Genomic DNA, 13,917 nt, shown 5'->3' on the forward strand with positions numbered 1-13,917 from the left:
CACGTAAAACTAACAAAGGAGTATGTGGAAGCAGATTTTCCATGAAAAGAGTTCTGTTCCCCTACACTAGGGGGGGGAATGGATGGTTGAGGAACTGCCTTTGTCATAGGTCTCACCCCCACTTGGAGCTGTTGGGTTCACAAGATGGGGACCTGCATGGATCCTTCTAAACTTAAATCCTAGTTTAGATCTGGTAAAAGCTGCCACCACCCAATAATGTACGTGTATTGGGACACAGTCCTTCCCCAAAATCTTTGGGGATCCCAAGAGCCCCAAATCCATGGAGTTCTTACACCTAGGAGAAATAAACCATTTCCCCCACTTCCTCCCCCCTCCCTTTTCCTAGGAGAGATACCGGGATTTAACTACAGAGGGATGCCTCCCTCCTCCCCTTTCCCTGAGAATCCATCCAAGGAAAGATTAACCAAGTCCGTAACAGAAAAGATTTATTAAAGAATAAAAAGAAAGTAACTGTTTCTGTAATACCAGGATGGAACAATACACAGAGTCTAACCTATAAACCTGGAGAGAATCCCCCCTCCTTTCTTTCTCAGTAAAAGCAAAGTAACAGCAAACAGAAATAAAGAATTTCCTTCAGCAAACACACAATTGCAAATGTAGAAATCAAATTATAAGACTAATCCGCCTTTCTAATTAATACTCACTATTGGATAGTAGGAACTACTCCAGGAGAACTTGGAGACATGACTGGCCTCTCTTAGATCCAAAGAGAGACTCTAACAAAGAACACAGACAAAGGCTTTCCTCCACAGAGATTTGAAATTATCTTGTCCCTGATTGGTCCTCTGGTCAGGTGGTCATCAGGTACTGCATGTTAACCCTTTACAGGTAAAAGAGACCTTAACCCTTAACTATCTGTTTATGACAGCCTTCATCAAAGCCTGGGAAGGGGATGCAAGAGGCAAACAAGAGTGTCCTTAGCACCTGCTTAGTGGTTTGTTACCAATGTGGTGGCAAAGGACATTCAAAGGAAGACTGCCCATACATGGACTGTGGGTTCACGGAGTTTTGTGAGTGGGTGGGCATAAAAGGCAGGCCTAGAATAATGGCAGTTCCTAGTAGGCTGGAGAATCATATGTGGTGGATTCGGCAGCCACGTGTAACCATGTATGAAATGCCACTGCAGTTTAATCAAGGTAACAAAATGGGGAGACAATAACAATCCACTGCGTACATGGGAAAAAGAATACTTATGCCCTGGCAGTCATGCCATTGGAAGGAGAAGGAAAATTTTAAGTGGCAGAGAGTGGGTATGGTAAAATTGTTGCCATATGCAGTGATGACAGGAACTGACTGGATTCTGTCACCTTATGTAAAAAGGGCAGAGGACAAAGAGGGAGACCCAGACAATGGGTCCATGTAAGGAAATCTTCCAGGTGCATTGTATAATGATTCTAGACAACAAGCTCAGAGAGAATAACACGCTGGAGGACTTGAGAGGAAGAGGGATGGGGAAGTGGATCCATGTGATGGCATGTAAATCACACACTGGACCCAAGAGACATGAATTATGTGAGGTGGAGATTTAGGTTCTGTGGAGAGCCTTGATTAGAAAGAAGCTCACCTGTGAGGGAACAGGCAGGAGCTTCTACAAAGCCAGGAGGCTGGCAATAGCGTAGAGAGGCTGCAGGAGTGACAGGGGCAGGGAGGCAGGAATGAGAAATGCCTGATTCTACTTGAGCAGAAAGACTTTGGAGGACTCTACCCCAGAGGGGGAAACCACTTAGTTACCTAGCTGGAGGGCTGAGTCACGAAAAGAAAGCTGCATGTCCCAGAGTGAGAGAGGAGCTTCAGAGTGAGAGAAAGACAGAGAGTGACGAAGTGCAATTGCAGGAAGAGGCATTGGCATGGCAGAGTTAATCCCCAGAATGACCAGGAGGAGGCACTGTCCAGTGGTCAGTACTGTGCCCTGTCACTATCCAAGAGAGAAAGATAAGAGACATCCAGCACAGGAAGGCACAGGTTTGGCCAACTGCCAGGAGGAGCAAGCTGGGGCAAGGCCCAGGATGAAAGACATATCAAGGAGGGCGAGAAAGGTCCTGATAAAGTGGCCTTGGCAGGTGAACTTACCTGATCCTGGGGCAAGGTAAGTCAGGGGAGGAGAGGAATCCTGACACTGAGGCCCTGGAGGGACAACTTACTAGAGTAGATATACACCAGAAGAAAAGGAAACTAGAGGAAAGGCCCATAGGATGCAACTGGTGTGATGACCTCTGGGCAGAGATGGACATGAGGGGGAAATCTCCATTCTCTGAGTTTACTTCTTGTGGATGGAATGCAGGAGATCCTCACCAGCAGCCCATGGAAGGCCAGACTGAGAAATCCCAACAGAACCCCAGACCTGTAAAAAGGGCAGAGCTCAGACAAGAAGGCCAGAAAAGGTCTCAACTGAAATAAGGAGGGGAACTATGTGACAGAGTAGTTGTAGCATCCTGGTCACAGAGGATGCTACAGGCTTATTTGAAATAAATCAACCTGTTCCTGGTGGGGTTACTGACAGTTGGTGGCAATTGTTGTGCTAATGAGGTAATTGGCTTAGTAATGGCAGGTTACAGAATTGGGAGGAACAGGAAGTAAGGGAAGAGCTCAGGTGGAGGAGAGAAAGCTGTGTGAAAGCTCCTCCTGATGTATACCTGTTCTATGTCCCTCCATGTTTGGAAACTGAGGATTAAAGGTACCTGTGGTGTAAGAAGAAACAGACTATGTGTGTCTGTGAATAGGAGTCCACAAAAACACACTAGACAGTGCTGCTCACAAGGTAGTGTGAGAAGGACCCTGTGATACATGAGTTACTTCTTGGGCTTTAACATAGGATCAGATGTAGATCCGAGTGTCTTTTTGCTGCCATCCTGTATTAATAACTTCTTATATATGCCTCTGTTAAAAGTTAGTAAAGACACACTTGGACTTAGGATGGCATTAAATAACTTTCTTAGTGTTTGAGTCTGAAATTAAGGCCAAACAAGCAAAGGATATTGATATATTAATGACGGAAACATGTTTCTGTTCTCTGACAATCCCATCTCTGTTGTCCATAACTTTGGTCAAAGTATCCATTTTATTCATTAATTTCGAGGAAAGTTCGGTAATTGATGGTTCATCTTGTTGGGTTCTTGAAATGACTGATGAAGAAAACAAATTCTGATTGAAAGGTGTAGAGGACAGGGAAGAAAGGAAAGGGTGATCTGGAAATTTTTGAGTTTAAGTGTAATAGTTTGTGAACAGCCCAACTAATGAGTTCACTCAAGAATACAGAAGCTATTAATTTTTAGCTACAATGATGCATACAAAACAGTTGGAAATGGAAACTTACAACTTGCTTTCAGAGGGCTCGCTGTACCCCTGCTTCCTTGTATTATATTTCTATGTGTTTAAGGAAGGCCACTAAATGATATCTTTAACTCTCTTATCCTCAGCTTCACTGAGAATAGTTTTGCAGAGTATCAATGTGGTCTGTTTGCTAATAAGAAGATACTATCTTATTAGCACAGAAGAAATTTCCAAAATAACAAAGTGACAACTGAAAATTCATCAGAGAATGCATAGATATTATTATTAGAAGACAGGATGATGTCAATGCTTGAAACAGAAAGCTGGTGAATACTGAATTCATGCCAAACCTATGCTTTGCCCCACAAAGATATTCAAAATGTCATGCCAGCACCATATACTGATTTGGCAAGAAAAATGCAGAGAATGCTATAGATTGTGCTGAGAGTGTGACATGATGTTTTCTTGGATGTAGTCTGGGTATCATGAGAGTAAGCCTGGAGACACTAATGAGAAAAAGAATACAGCCCTGAAAGAGCTGCTAAATATGCAGTAGTCACAGGATGCCTGGAGCTTGCTGGAACTAGAGTGGTAATTTTGACATTAAAGCAGAATAGTGTGAATTGGCCAGAGAAGCTTGAAGGAAAGAGATTCAAGAAGGCAGAACTTGTTTCTCAAACCACACTTGCAAAGGAATAAAGGAGTTTTCAAATCATGTTCTGCTTACTTCTGTGTGAAAGCTTGTTACCAGTGGGTGCATGAGAAATGGGGATATTAGGCTCACACAAAACAAACACATACTATTTAAAGGTATCACTGGGCAAACCTAAAAGAAAGAAGAAAAAACATTGGTGTTTGACAGCTACATGATCATAATGGATACAGAGTCTAATCCACTTGGATAGTCTCTAAACGGAGACAATTACCCCTTGACCATCTCCCTAAATGGATGTCAGAGAATTGTAAAAGGAGTCACTAACATAGATCTCTGCTACTGGAAGGTTCTTCAACACTGGGGTGTTCCTCCAGAGACCACTTACACCATCAGTACACCCATACTCTGTTGGTGGTATATACAAAGTATCTGCTCTGCACCTCAGTGTCTGTTCCCTGATACTTTGTTAGAACCAAGTTCTACATTTAGGAAGGAGGAGGGTCTCAAGCCAGATGGTAAACACAGATCAGAAGTTCAGAGACTTCCAAAAACAAGTTGAATAAACCCAAATTACTGGTTTCCATACTATAAAATGATTGGTTACAATCACTTTTAGTTGACCCTTAAAGGCAGCCAAAAAAAGACCCGACAATTTTTAGGTAAATAGTCTCCATCTGAGGAGTTGGGGAAGACAAAATACCTATGTTGCTGTTGTGAACTCTCATTATGGAGTTCTTCCTCTTCCATGAAATTACCTTTTTTGTAGCTGACTTCCTGCATCCACTGGAAACTATCCCACTTTGTCACAGCATTCAAGAGCTACATTAAGAGGTGCCAAGAAGCATACTCTCAGATGGAATAAGTCTGGATCTCCCTGGGGAATCTGACTTTACCTGTAAGATGGAAGGCCTAGTGACAGAGGAAGAAGGAAAGCTGGTTCTAATGGCATGGTCAGGAGATTGGAAGATCAGAATTGAGAAAACTCTCACTGATGCTAAACAAATACCTTTCTCTTGACTGTGGAAATACACCTCTACCCCAATATAACGTTGTCCTCGAGAGCCAAAAAATCTTACCACATTATAGGTGAAACCACGTTATATCGAACTTGCTTTGATCTGCTGGAGCGCACATCCCCGCCCCCCCAGAGCACTGGTTTACCGTGTTATATCCGAATTTGTATTATATCGGGTCATGTTATATTGGGATAGAGGTGTATGTAGAATTGAGGGAAGGAAAATAACTGGTTGTGACTTAAGTCTAGAGGGAACGTAAAATCAGGGAACCTGGATGCCTACCAGCTCCCACTAATCCCAAGGACATTTGATGTTATAGAATCTATATGTGGCAAAGATCTATTAAATCATTCAGTCCATCATTATGAAGATGCAGAATTGTTTCCTACAGTGCATTTTCTTGTGCTTGACCTTGTAGCTAAGCAGATCTACACTGGAGTGCTACCTGACTGCTGTCTTCGGCCTGGTCTACACTAGGACTTTAATTCGAATTTAGCAGCGTTAATTCAAATTAATCGTGCACCCGTCCACACCAGGAAGCCATTTAGTTCGACCTACAGGGCTCTTTAGTTCGAATTCGGTACTCCACCCCGACGAGGGGAGTAGCGCTAAATTCGACATGGCTATGTTGAATTAGGCTAGGTGTGGATGCAAATCGAACTTACTAGCTCCGGGAGCTATCCCACAGTGCACCACTCTGTTGACACTCTGGACAGCAGTCCAAGCTTGGATTCTCTGACCAGCCACACAGGAAACGACCCGGGAAAATTTGAATTCCTTTTCCTGTCTGGGCACTTTGAATCTCATGTCCTGGTTGGACATTGGGGCGAGCTCAGCAGCACCTGCAACGATGCAGAGCTCTCCAGCAGAGGAGTCCATGCAATCCCAGAATAGAAAGAGGTCCCCAGCATGGACAGACCGTGAAGTCCTGGATCTGATCGCTGTGTGGGGCGATGAGTCTGTGCTTTCGGAGCTGCGCTCCAACAAACGGAATGCAAAGACCTACGAGAAGGTCTCCAAAGCCATGAAAGACAGAGGATACAGCCGGGATACAACGCAGTGCCGCGTGAAAATCAAGGACCTGAGACAAGGCTACCAAAAAGTCAGAGCAGCAAACGGACGCTCCGGAGCACAGCCCCAGACCTGCCGCTTCTACGAGGCACTGCATGCCATTCTAGGTGGGTCTGCCACCACTGCCCCACCAGTGACCGTGGACTCTGAGTATGGGATAGTGTCGAGGGGCAGTTCCTCGGCGATGTTCGCCGATGGGGAAGATGAGGAAGGGTTTGTGGAGGACGACGCAGGCGACAGCGCTTACAATACCGCTTTCCCCGACAGCCAGGATCTCTTCATCACCCTCATAGAGATCCCCTACCAACCCTCCCCGGCCGTTAACCCGGACTCAGAATCAGGGGAAGGATCAGTCGGTAAGTGCTATAAACATGGAAACATTTATTTTTTTAAAAACAGGAATAAAAAATATGTAAAAACTATATAAAACCTTTTGCTTAAAAAACTATATAAAAAGAAGGTCCACACAGATAGGGATGGAACAGAAATCCTCCTGGGACAGTTCCATGAAGCTCTCGGAGAGCAGCTCGAAAAGTCTCCGCAGGAGGTTCCTGGGGAGAGGTGCCTTATTTGGTGCTCCGTGGAAGCACACTCTTCCGCGCCAGGCCATCCTAATGTACAGCGGAATCATTGCCTCCACCAGCATTGCAGCGTACGGTCCTGGTCTGTGCAGGGATTCGAGCAGCATCCTCTCTCTCTCTCTCCGAGTGACCCGCCTCAGGCTAATCTCGTTCGGCGACTGCTGCATCTAATTAGGGCAATTAGTGTACTGTTACTATTGTGAATGCTTGACTTTTACTTTGCATAGCAATGACCTTCGCTTAACAGCCACGTGTTGGAGGCCGCAGAGGAAAAGCATACAGTGATCTTTCCCGTGCACAGCCGCGAGGGGCTGGAACAGGGTCAGACTTTATGCTTTACAGATGTGCCTCCCGCTGAAGGCAATCCATTAACTGTTAAGCAGCCTATAGTGTAGTGCTTACCAGGCCTGGCTGCTACACGGATTCAGCTGTACCGCCCCGCTTGTCCGATCTCCTGTGCAAGACCGCAGCCAATGAAAGCGTATTCCGAAATCTCGAACTTGTCCTGAGAGCTCGTGAGACTAGGTGCCCTGTATGGTCTTGTTCACAGAAACTGACTAGACTGTGTTCAGTGTTCGCAAACATGTATCTTTTCAAGGAAATCACTTCCTTTTTCCCATCACACAGCTGCGGCTCTTTCACGAACTGCCCCGGCATCCCCCTCACAGAGGCTGGCGCAGATTAGGCGGTGAAAGAAAAAGACTAGGGACGACATGTTCTCGGAACTGATGGCTTGCTCCAGAGCCGAGGCGGCCGAGCAGAGACAGTGGAGGGAGACCCTATGTCAGCACCAGCGCTCACACAGCGAACGGGAGGACAGGTGGCGGCAGGAAGACCAGCAGGCGACTCAAACGCTGCTTGGGCTAATGAGGGAGCAAACGGACACGCTCCGGCGCCTTGTAGATGTTCTGCAGGACCGCAGGCAGGAGCAGAGAGCCCCCCTGAACTGTATCTGCAACCGCCTTCCCCCGCCACAAAGTCCTGTCCCCCCCTCACCAAAAATCACAAGAAGGAGGGGCGCTAGGGGCCGTGAAAACTGTCACTCCACCCCAGCAGAGCGCTCATGTACCAAACAACTCTCATTCCCTAAAGTGTGAGAAGTGCTTCCCTTCCTGGATCACCCAGTCCCAAATCCAAGTTTCATCCCCCCACTGTGTAGTTGAGTATTAAAAGTAGTTTGTTGTTATTCACTGTTTCCGTCACGTTTTCCTTGTCAGAAGACTTTGTGTGAAGGGGGGGGGGAGGGTTTTTTTAATTGCATAGGACAGCCTCCATTACCAGGGTACAGACTTGGGGGCAGGATCAACAGCAGGACACACACAGACTGCAGTCACTAGGCACTAGGGTCATTCTGGGAGGTGAATGCTGCCCCGGGTCAGTCTGTGAGGTGTATGCTGCCCCAGGGTCCTAGTGCCTGACATCCACAAATGGCAAGGCAGGCTGCCCTTACCATGCCCTTCCCCCCTAGCCACGAGCCTCTCCGATGCCCTGAGCCCCAGCAAGAGCCCTCATCCACGGACACATACTCACCCTTCCCACACACCCCTCACCCCTTCCTACGCCCCAACCCCCAGTCCAGAGCCTGCATCCAAACTCCGTCCCAAAGACGGCACCCCTCACCCCTTCCTGCAAACCCACCCCTTCCTGCACACCCACCTGCAACCGTCCTCCCCCCAGAGACCGCTGTAGGAGCAGGAGCCTGTCATTCCTCTAGTGTAGAAGTGGTCTGGACATCAGTGCACACCATACCCACCACAGTCCGCGTCCATGTTTCAACCCTTGAACAGGAATTCATAAATAAAGAAAACTTTATTAATAATCAGTGTTCCATTAAAGTTATTTTAAAACGTGTGTTGGAAGGGGGGAAACCTGGAGAACGGGGTATGTAACCGCAGATCGAAGTCAACAGTCACTGAAACAGGCTCAGGTTCAGCTTCTCTGTAAATCAACTGGAGAGTCATAGGTTACCCTGCTCTCCGAGGAACCTGTCTTTCAAAGCCTCCCGGATGCACAGCGCTTCCCGCTGGGATCTTCTATCGGCACGGCTGTCTGGCTGAGCGTAATCAGCAGCCAGGCGATTGGCCTCAACCTCCCATCCAGCCATAAAGGTCTCCCCCTTGCTCTCACAGAGATTGTGGAGCACACAGCAAGCAGCAATAACAACGGGGGTATTTTTTTCGCTGAGGTCCGAGCGAGTCAGTAAGCTCCGCCATCTCCCCTTGAGACGTCCGAAAGCACACTCCACCACCATTCTGCACTTGCTCAGCCGGTAGTTGAAGAGTTCCTTCTCACTGTCCAAGGCGCCTGTATAGGGCTTCATGAGCCAGGGCATTAGCGGGTAGGCTGGGTCCCCAAGGATCACTGTAGGCATCTGCACATCCCCAACCGTTATTTTGTGGTCCGGGAAGAAACTACCTGCCTGGAGGTGTTTAAACAGACCAGAGTTCCTGAACACACGCGCGTCATGAACCTTGCCCGGCCACCCGACGTAGATGTTGGTAAAACGTCCTCTATGGTCCACCAGTGCTTGCAGCACCATAGAAAAGTAGCCCTTTCGGTTAATGTACTCGCTGGCCTGGTGGGCCGGTCCCAGGATAGGGATGTGAGTGCCATCTATAGCCCCACCGCAGTTTGGGAATCCCATCGCGCCGAAGCCATCTATGACGACCTGGATGTTTCCCAGGGTCACTACCTTTGAGAACAGTTGCTCAACGATTGCGTGGGCTACTTGAATCACAGCAAGCCCTATGGTAGATTTGCCCACGCCAAAGTGGTTCGCTACTGACCGGTAGCTGTCTGGCGTTGCAAGTTTCCAGAGGGCTATGGCCACTCGCTTCTGCACACTCAGGGCTGCTCGCATCCGGGTGTCCTGGCGCTTCAGGGCAGGGGACAGCAAGTCACAGAGTTCAAGGAAAGTGCCCTTACGCATCCTGAAGTTCCGCAGCCACTGTGATTCATCCCAGACCTGCAGCACTATGCGGTCCCACCAGTCCGTGCTTGTTTCCCGGGCCCAGAATCGCCGTTCCACACCATGAACTTGACCCATTGCCACCATGATCTCCACTGCGCGGCGTACCCTGCTTTGTGAGAGGTCTGCGCCACTCTGTGACTTCCTGTCCTCACCGCGCTGACGGAGCCTCCTCGCCCGATTTCTCAGCAGCTGACTGTGGAAGAGGTGGACGATAAGGTGCGAGGAGTTGACAACGGCCATAAGTGCAGCGATGATCGCAGCGGGCTCCATGCTCGCAGTGCTGTGGCGTCCGAGCTGTAACCGACCAGAGAAGGGCGCGAACAGATTTCCCGCCGGCGCTTTCAAGGAGAGAGGGCGGGAGTGACAGTTCAATGATGACAGTTACCCAAAACCACCCTCGACACATTTTTCCCCCCAGCATGCATTGGGGGGAAATCCCAGGATTCCAATGGGCAGCAGGGAGTGCGGGAACTGTGGGATAGCTTCCCACAGTGCACCGCTTCCAAAGTCGACACTGGCCCCGTTACTGTGGACTCACACAGTCGAACTAGTGTATTTAGTGTGGATACACAACTTCGACTTCATAAGGTCGATTCCACAAATTCGAATTAAGTTGATTCGAAATAGTCTTGTAGTGTAGACGTACCCTTCAAAGAGCACTTGAGCTGATTGTAAAGTTTTTAGATTGTCTGCAGGAGACTAGCTTCCCCCTATCAGATGAACAGCTGTAAGAAAGTTATGAAGGATGCACCAATCCCACTGGGCTCTGTCTTCATAATACAATTTAAGTGAGAGTCCTACCCCAAATGGTTGAGATAATACACTGCTCTTGAGTTGTACATCTGAGTTTATACTACTGTATCTGAGTATACTGAGTTGTGAATCAACTGCATGAACATAGCTCTTAATACCCGGCACACTAAGTTACAATACACTTAAGCAAACTCTGGGTTTCTCTGGCTTTACACAAAATATTAAGATATTCTAGAGAACTCTCCAATACAGCCTAAGTGCCTATCACCACTTCTGGAGAGGTTTAGGGGAAAAAAATTCTAAAGAATGTTTGAAGACACTATCCATCAGATGACGGAATCTTGCATTCGATGATGATGAACTGGTGACTTCTGGTTTGCCATTTGCACTCAACCAAGACTGTAGGTTTCTCACAATCAGCATGTGTATCAGATTCCCATGAATGCAAGAAGCCATGAGACCTCAAAAAATTACCCTCTTCCCCTCGCACATAACTGCACATTTATAGAAGCAATATTTCTTTGAATGTTTAATATTTCTTGTGGAGCTAAAAGGCAGTAACCACTGAAGCATCTAGACCGGTCCCTATGAGTGTTAATTTCTATGTCTGGGTAAAGATGGACTTTATTGATTCCTGAGCAGGAAGCAAACTGTGTGTAGTGAACAAAATGTGAAAGAATGCCTCTCAGGCTGAGAGCACTAAACCAGTCCTGTGAACTGATAAAAGGCATGGTGGCTACCAGTGTCATCATACAAAAACTGAATCTTGAAACAAACCTGTTCAGTACAGAACAAAGACCCTTTCCCTTTGGAGTCAAAAATTTTCTAATGTAATCAGTGCCTTGAGCAATTCCATGGAGTTTGCAGTAGAATCTCCTGTTTGCTCACTTGTTGCCATACAATTGTGCTAAAGAATCTAAGCTTTCACTCTAAAATCCCCCTACATCTAGCCCACATAGTTACGTATATAACTTTGAATATGTGACCCAAGTGTAAATAGATATGCTGCTGCCTTCTTGGATCTGCAGACATCCTTAACATAGCTCAGAAGTGTGAACTGCCATAATCATCTCAGTGAGATATGGAACTCAAACCTAATGATAATTTAATTGTTAACTCTTTCACTGCTGGTCATTTGAGCAGAAATAGCCAATTATATCATAGCATCCCACAATTCTTAGTTACCTCCCATGCTGGCCCAGGTATCAAACCCAACTGTCTTCAATTCAGCTGCCAAAATCTTCAGGAAGAAAACTCCTAACCAATTATTTTTACATATTACAATTACACTTAACTGTCCTAATTCTATTAAAGGGAAAAAGAGGACAAACAAGAAAACACGGACAGAATGATCCTTTGCCTATGAGAGTAAAAAAGAAATTGAGGCACTGTCCTTTATAAATGGCGTTTTTGCAGAACCAAGCATTTACTGCAAGGGAGTATTATGTAGAATGCCACAAATGTCATTGCTTCCTAGATCATTCCAGGTGTATATTCTCCCAAGCACAGGAATCTGCAGAGGAAATTAGTTCCTGAGAATACACAGTAGGCTTAACCTCAGTAAAATAGCATCAACTCTTTAATGCCTAAATGTGATTACTAGAGATAACAAGGAACTAGACAGCTGTATTATCATTCTTCTTTTCATTAAAGAAGACAGAAGGAAATTAAAAAAATAAAGAAAATTTAAACAATGAAAGAAAGATCCATCCCACTTCACCCACATTTACCCCATTCGATACAAGAAATTACACTAGGGGAAATGGGGAAAAGCTCTTTTTTTAAATTCCTTTGGTCAAGTGATATCAGTGCTGTGGGCAAAGATGCCAAAAATGTGCTTGAGTGCTCAGGGGTATAGGAAGTCCACCATGCTAGGGAGAACTGAAAAAGTATTTCTTATTCTTAATAAGAGAGTTTATATTAACCCTTTTCTTGTAAAAACAGACTACAGGAGAAGATTTTTTAAATTTCAGATCATCATTTGATTAAACTGATACATCACTCATTTGCCTGTAACTGTGATGATTTGAAAAACAGCATTGCGAACGTTAGAGTTAGCATTTGAAATAGATTACCTGTTTCTTTTCTATGTATTGTTTAAACCTCTTTTAATTATTTTTTTAAAATAAGTGCACAACGAAGTGCACATCCAACCTCTATACAGTACAAGGGTAATCCAATAGGATTAAGCACAGCAAATAATTTAATAAAACTCTACAAGAAAAATGACTTAACCATTAAGGACAATGCAGCACTAATGCGTTTCATAACCAATGTCTTACCAACTGTAAAAGGGTCAGTGCACATGTCACTTCTATTCTCCTTCCATGCCAGCAGGTACTCAATGCTGACGTGATCTGCAGCGTCTGTATGACTGTTAACTGCCACCATCATGTTATGAGCTTTTGCGATGCCGTAATAAACCTTCGTTTCATCCACCAGGGGCAAGTCAGTTAGAGTGTTTGCTGCCTCAAAAGCCTGATTGAAATATTCACAGGCTTTGTAGTAGTTCCCCTAATAAGGAAGAGAAAAGTGAAGAAGAGGTGTTTACATTTTTTAACTAGCACATCTTTACCCTAGTGCTTTGTACTTCCCCCTTCACAACCTTAAAGAAGCCACAGCTGTTATTCCACCCCAAGAATGATTCACTGTGTAATCTTGGAAAACTCACACCGATCTGCCTCAGTTTCTTAATCTGTAAAATACAGATAATATGACTTATTTACCTGTTTCTTTGAGGAACTGTATTTATTAGTCCTATTGGTATAGGATTTTGAACATGTAAGCTGCTATATAAATGGTAAATACTATTTCTGATTATAGCTGAGCCACTCAGTAATAGTAACCAGAAATTCAATACGTTCAACATCCTTGGGAGAGGAAAAGAATAAAAACTAGCATGGTGACATTAACATTTAGAAACAGGGATTTTTTTTTTAAGAAACAAGGAACAAGGGTTAGTCAAAACCCCTACTGTCAAAAGTATAGAAATTAAAATGTTTAGAAATAAGGAAATAATAATAGTGTCTCTGAACGCATGCACTCCTCTATACAAAAAAAGGAAACAGGAGGGCAAGATGTAAACTCCTATGGGTAAATGGCAAGGTTAAAGAGGTTATTCAAGCCACAGATTTCCTTCAGAAAATGGAAACCCAACACTAGTGGAGCCAAAATAGAGGAGCATAAACTACAGTAGGCAATATGTAAGAAGGCATTAGAAGGGCTGAAGTGGAATTTGAAGAGCAAATAGCTAAAAGAAATAAAAACAAATAAGAAGTAATTCTTTAAATACATCAGAAGCAGAAAGACTGAGAGAATCCATGGGTCTGCAACACAGGGGAGTAAAGGGAGCAATTAAATAAAATAAGGACATTGCTGAGAGGTAAATGATTTCTCTGCATCTATCTTCGCCACAAAGCATGTTGGGGAGATGCCTACACTGGACCTGTTTTTTTCTGGTAATAAAGACGAACTACAATCTGAGATGGAGGTGTCTAAGGAAGGGATGCTGGAACAAGCTGACAATTTAAAAGGCAATATATCACCAGGCCCAGATGGTATACAGCATAGAGTTTCTGA

At 45.2% G+C, this 13,917-nt stretch overlaps 1 protein-coding gene across 2 annotated transcripts in view; it reads right to left on the bottom strand.

The window, feature by feature from the left end:
• The window catches only part of TTC29 (tetratricopeptide repeat domain 29), a 199,393-nt gene that overhangs the window by 65,680 nt on the left and 119,796 nt on the right, over nt 1-13,917 (bottom strand). For both annotated transcript variants that reach the window (XM_045019091.1, XM_045019090.1), the window contains exon 11: nt 12,621-12,852. In XM_045019091.1, the coding sequence (XP_044875026.1) occupies nt 12,621-12,852 (232 nt within the window). The remainder of the gene's footprint in view (nt 1-12,620; nt 12,853-13,917) is intronic.

The sequence above is a fragment of the Mauremys mutica genome, chromosome 5 (genome assembly GCF_020497125.1).
Source record: "Mauremys mutica isolate MM-2020 ecotype Southern chromosome 5, ASM2049712v1, whole genome shotgun sequence".
In the NCBI taxonomy this organism is placed as follows: Eukaryota; Metazoa; Chordata; order Testudines; family Geoemydidae; genus Mauremys; species Mauremys mutica.